The following is a 5,585-nucleotide window of genomic DNA, read 5'->3' as shown; positions in this document are numbered from 1 at the left end:
CGAACTGCAATGCATTTATTATTGCATTATCTGTGGCTGAGTGTGTGTGTGTATGTGTGTGTTTATAGTACAATCAATTTACTGGGACGTTGCATGAGTACACCCTTTTCGCAGTCGATGCACTGGTAGTGGTTAATACATTTTATTTATTTTAGATTCGCCATCGGTCTGTCGCTTCGTTTCAACTCGTTCTCCTGGCGCGAAGCATACAAAAATTGTTGCCTTAAATTGACATGGACATTTTTTTCGAAATCAACAGCAGCGCAACAGTGGTGATATAAAGGCACTGCACAGCGATCTTCATTCCATTTGTTGTTGAGTTAGGGCGCCAACAAGGACCCACACGAGCAAACTCTATACAAAGATCGAGTTCACACATAACCGCACATTGTTCGATTTCTATTCGTTTGTTGGCCGGAAGGTAAATCGGTTAAACGAAAAAAAAAAATTAAATGTGGAAAAAATAAATTTAATAAATAACTTTGAAAAAAAAGCATTCTATGGGCGTTGAAAGCCTAACCTATGAAAAAAAGTAGTTATTGTGTATGGAGGAGAAAGGAGTTGGTAGTGAAATTTGAGAAGCGAAAAAGAGAAGATAAAACAAATCTAGAATCAGCTTATGAACAGTTAATAAAAAGTGAAATTAAGTGGAAAAGATTATGGCCTAAAAATTTAAACAAATTGGAAGAATAAATTATTAGATATTTAATCAATATAATGAAGGAATATAAAAAAAGTTTCAAAATATAGTTTCAACAATGATGTAATATAAAGATTTTAAATGCTTTTCCAAGTAAAAATTTGAATATCATGTTACAGTGCTTACACAAATTAAATAGATCAAAACATTTTAAAGCAAATTTTATGGAAAAAAATTTAAAATAAATTTATACTACTTAAGTGCTCTTTGTGTTCTACAATATTTGAAAGCAATGAATATTTCAATTAAATTGGTTTCATTAAAAAACGTTTGAAATGTTGGGAAAATATTATGCACTGAATAGTTTCAAATTTCAGAGCAATGAATTTTTGAAAGCAAGGACAACTACAGGATATCGATGCTAAATCTAATAGAAGATTTTTTTCTTCTCAAATATTTAAAAACCGCTTTTAAAAAAGTTGCAGAATCTGATAATTTTAAAGATTTTTTTGTTTGTTTTTAAAATTTAACAAAATCTCTTTTCTGGGGGAATAAATGCTAAATATAACATGTTTATAGAAAAATTCTTTTTGTTTTTTTTAAATAAAATTATAAATTTTTGGGGAAAAATGCTGAATCTAACTTTTTGATAGAAGACTTTTTTGTTTTTAAAATTTAACAAAACCTCTGAACAAATGCTGGGTTTGATATTCTTATAGAAACATGTTTTTTACAGCTATAGCAACATCATGTTTTTTTTTAAAACGTATGAATTTTGTTTTGAATTATAGCAATATCCCTTTAAATTTTTAAATACGGAATCTAGCATTCTTTTAGAAACATTTTTTTATTTGCAATTATAGCAGCAATTTTTTTTAACTGCTGCATCTAAATTCTTTATAGAAAAAATTCTTTCTGTTTTTCAAATATAAAAAAAATTTGTTTTTGGAAAAAATGCTCAATCTAAAATTCTTATAGAAAATATGGATTTTTTCAAATTTGTTGAAATAATTGCTTACTCTTTTAAATGCTGAATCAAATATTTTCAGAAAAATATTTTTTCCCAAACATATTGAAATCGCTGTTTGTTTTTTTAAAGGTCGAATCTATCACTCTTTCAGAATATTTGTTTCTTCTTCAAATAAATATAGTGAAATCTTGTTTTTTCTTTTTAATGCTGAATATAACACTTTTATACAAAATTTTTTTGTTATTTGCTAATATATCGAAGCCTTGTTTTTTTTAACGCTGAGTCCAACACTTTTATAGAAATTTTTTTTATTTTGTTTTCAAGTACTAGAAAATATATTTTTTCTCAAATATAAGAAGGTCCCTGATTATTTTCTGGGCTTTCCAGTTTCGACAAATCATTCGCCCGTCCGTTAGTTGGTAGTTATGCAATGCGGCAGGGCGTGCCGTACTCGTTGCTGCGATACGCAGTGAAACTTACGCAACCGAGCGCTAAAAATAGCATTCGATCAGTGACACAATAACTAAAAGAATTTTTTTATAGGAAATGTATCCTTAATGTAACTTTGATTGAAAAGAAAGCGAAAAAACAATGAAATGGCCAATTTCCAAGATATTGAAAAACCTCACTTAGTAATATTAAAAAAATACTTCCTTCGCTTTTTAAATAAAAGTTAATCATAAAATGGATTTTGTTTCAAAACTAAAATTAGCAAATGTAAACTTATTTATAAAAAGTTCATTCAATTATGCTACAAAAAGTATAAGAAAGTTGCGAGCTATAAAAAAAAAATAATTGGCGTCTGCACTTCTGTTAGGTGTTTGGCCGGGCTCCTCCTCCTATTTGTTGTGTATGCCTTGATGTTGTTCACAAATAGAGGGACCCACAGTTTTAAGCTGACTCCAAACGGCAGATGAGTTGTTTTTGGAGGAGCTTTTTCGTGGCAGAAATACACTCGGAGGCTTGCCATTGCCTCCCGAGTAGCGACCGATATAAGAAAATACTTTCCAAAAACTGTCCCGATTTCCATTTTCGAAAAAGTATAAGCGATTTAGTGTAGTATTGGACTAAAATTTCTAAGACTTTTCTGTTATTTTCGAATTCAATAATTTCGCACTCCTTAAGCACTTATAAGAAATTTGAAAAACAGCATATCAAGCAAAGTTTTTGAAATAGAATTTTACGAAAATTTTTCTGAACACGTTTTGTCATTATGTTTTGTCAATTCAGAATATTTAAGAAAAAAATACACACACGTTTATACAAATTTTTAAATATTCGAAATTGTTAAAGAATAAAATGTGAAATATCTATATTTTCGACCAAAATCGGCTGTAAAAAATTTAAAAAATTGTATGCACCTAAACTTTTGCTTAAAACCAAATGTGAATAGTTCCGCGCCTTGATGATAATGGCTAATTTATTTAAAATTAATTATTCTATAACACTTTCTCTATTTCATTGCAGAATCCACTTAACTAACTGCCAAAATGTGTGACGATGATGCGGGTGCTCTGGTCATTGACAATGGCTCTGGTATGTGCAAGGCTGGCTTTGCCGGCGATGATGCACCCCGTGCCGTGTTCCCCTCGATTGTCGGCCGACCACGCCATCAGGGTGTGATGGTGGGTATGGGTCAGAAAGACTCCTATGTGGGTGATGAGGCGCAAAGCAAGAGAGGTATTCTCACGTTGAAGTATCCCATTGAGCATGGTATCATAACAAATTGGGATGACATGGAGAAAATCTGGCATCACACCTTCTACAATGAGTTGCGTGTCGCACCAGAAGAACATCCAGTATTATTGACCGAAGCGCCACTCAATCCAAAAGCGAATCGTGAGAAGATGACCCAAATCATGTTCGAGACATTCAACTCGCCCGCCATGTATGTGGCCATTCAGGCTGTGCTCTCCCTATATGCTTCCGGTCGTACCACCGGTATTGTATTGGACTCTGGTGATGGTGTATCGCACACTGTACCCATCTACGAAGGTTTCGCTTTGCCACACGCCATTTTGCGTCTGGACTTGGCCGGTCGCGATTTGACCGACTACTTGATGAAGATCTTAACAGAACGTGGCTATTCATTCACCACCACTGCCGAGCGTGAAATTGTGAGGGATATCAAGGAGAAATTGTGCTATGTTGCTTTGGACTTTGAACAGGAAATGGCTACTGCCGCTGCATCCACCTCGCTGGAGAAGTCTTACGAATTGCCTGATGGCCAAGTGATCACCATTGGTAATGAGCGTTTCCGTTGCCCAGAAGCGTTGTTCCAGCCTTCCTTCTTGGGCATGGAATCGTGCGGTATTCACGAGACTGTCTACAATTCGATCATGAAGTGCGATGTGGATATCCGTAAGGATCTGTATGCCAACTCCGTATTGTCTGGTGGTACCACCATGTACCCAGGTAAGTGAAAGGGGGTTAGTGGAAAAATTGAAATAGCAGATGGGGCAGAGAGAGAGAGAGAAAGTGAAGGAGAGATCAGAGAGGGATAGTGTCAGAGAGTGAGTGTAAGAGAGGAAGAACATAACACTCGCGCAAGAGTAGTGGTGCATCACTAATGCCTATGGTTTACTCACTTTTTTTGTTTATCTGCTCCCTTCATAGGTATTGCCGATCGTATGCAGAAGGAAATCACTGCTCTTGCACCATCCACCATCAAGATCAAGATCATTGCACCACCTGAGAGAAAGTACTCCGTCTGGATTGGTGGCTCCATCTTGGCTTCGTTGTCCACCTTCCAACAGATGTGGATCTCCAAGCAGGAATACGATGAGTCCGGACCTGGTATTGTGCACCGCAAATGCTTCTAAGTCTTTTGATTGTGAAAGATGGTGAAATGCGTTGATGCAAACATATGCCAACAACAACAGCAGCAGCAACATCAACAATAACAACAACTCTGCAAATAGCCAGCACAACTGCTCAGACTTCGTGCAACGAACACCAATAACCAGCATAACAAATACCACTACGCATTCGAGAACTGCAATTACAACAACAAAAGAGGCATTAATAGCAACAACAAAAATGAGAGTGCATGCTAATTCCAACAAAAGCAAAAACTACAGATATCAACAAGGTAATGAGAATTCAACAAATGCAATAAATGGCGCTTCCAGTAGCGAAAGAGAAGGACACAAAAACAAAACCAAATATATAAAGAAAGCAATCTCTGAGGAAATGCCCATGAGCGCCATCTAGCAATTGAATCGCTTTACGTTGCATTTGCATGTGAACATTTTTAATTATATTTCTTTTTCTGGATTTTATACAATAAAATGCGTGTAAAACTGAAATTTATAAATTTAACTAACAGAATATCAAAGGAAAATTATGAAAATGTAGAAAAAAATTATTAAAAATTACTAAAATCCAAACAAATGAACATCAAATAATTCACTAATAAGAGCTAATTAAGTAAACATCTTTCCATTGACTAACCAAGGCAAAAATACTAAAAGTAAAGCAAAAGAAAAATTAACAAACATAAAAATGGTGAACAAAAGTAAAACAAAACCAAAAAAAAAATATTTATTTTTAAAACCAAAGTGCTTTTCTATTTCATCTTTATAAAATGATTACATTAAACTTAATTAAATGAACAACAAAATCTTTGAAGAAAATTATTTGAAATAAAAAAGAATCTAACGATTACGGTTTTCAGTGCAAAGAAATAGTATTCAGATTGGTAAATGATAAATTGAATTGTTTCTAATAATTTTGGGTAGCAAAGGCGGTCCACAGGGCCTACGACCCACGGTCATGTAAGATTCACAATACAGTGATACGAAATCAGCAACTTTTTGTTGTAACCATAATTTACTTACGGTGGCCGCCGTAGCCGAATGGGTTGGTGCGTGATTACCATTCGGAATTCCCAGAAAGAACGTTGGTTCGAATCTCGGTGAAACCAAAATTAATTAATTAAAAACATTTTTCTAATAGCGGTCGCCCCTCGGCAGG

At 34.5% G+C, this 5,585-nt stretch overlaps 1 protein-coding gene across 1 annotated transcript; it reads left to right on the top strand.

Moving 5' to 3' along the window:
- Positions 1 to 291: 291 nt before the first annotated feature.
- Positions 292 to 4,918, top strand: LOC128862125 (actin, indirect flight muscle). Its single transcript, XM_054100583.1, has 3 exons — positions 292 to 421; positions 3,078 to 4,025; positions 4,227 to 4,918. Exons 2-3 carry the CDS (start codon positions 3,101 to 3,103, stop codon positions 4,430 to 4,432), a joined length of 1,131 nt encoding a protein of 376 aa, XP_053956558.1. The 5' UTR covers positions 292 to 421; positions 3,078 to 3,100; the 3' UTR covers positions 4,433 to 4,918.
- Positions 4,919 to 5,585: the final 667 nt, after the last annotated feature.

This window comes from Anastrepha ludens, chromosome 2 (assembly GCF_028408465.1).
Source record: "Anastrepha ludens isolate Willacy chromosome 2, idAnaLude1.1, whole genome shotgun sequence".
NCBI classification, from domain to species: Eukaryota; Metazoa; Arthropoda; class Insecta; order Diptera; family Tephritidae; genus Anastrepha; species Anastrepha ludens.
Note: the sequence above shows the minus strand (reverse complement) of the source record. Positions and strands in the feature narration are given on the sequence as shown.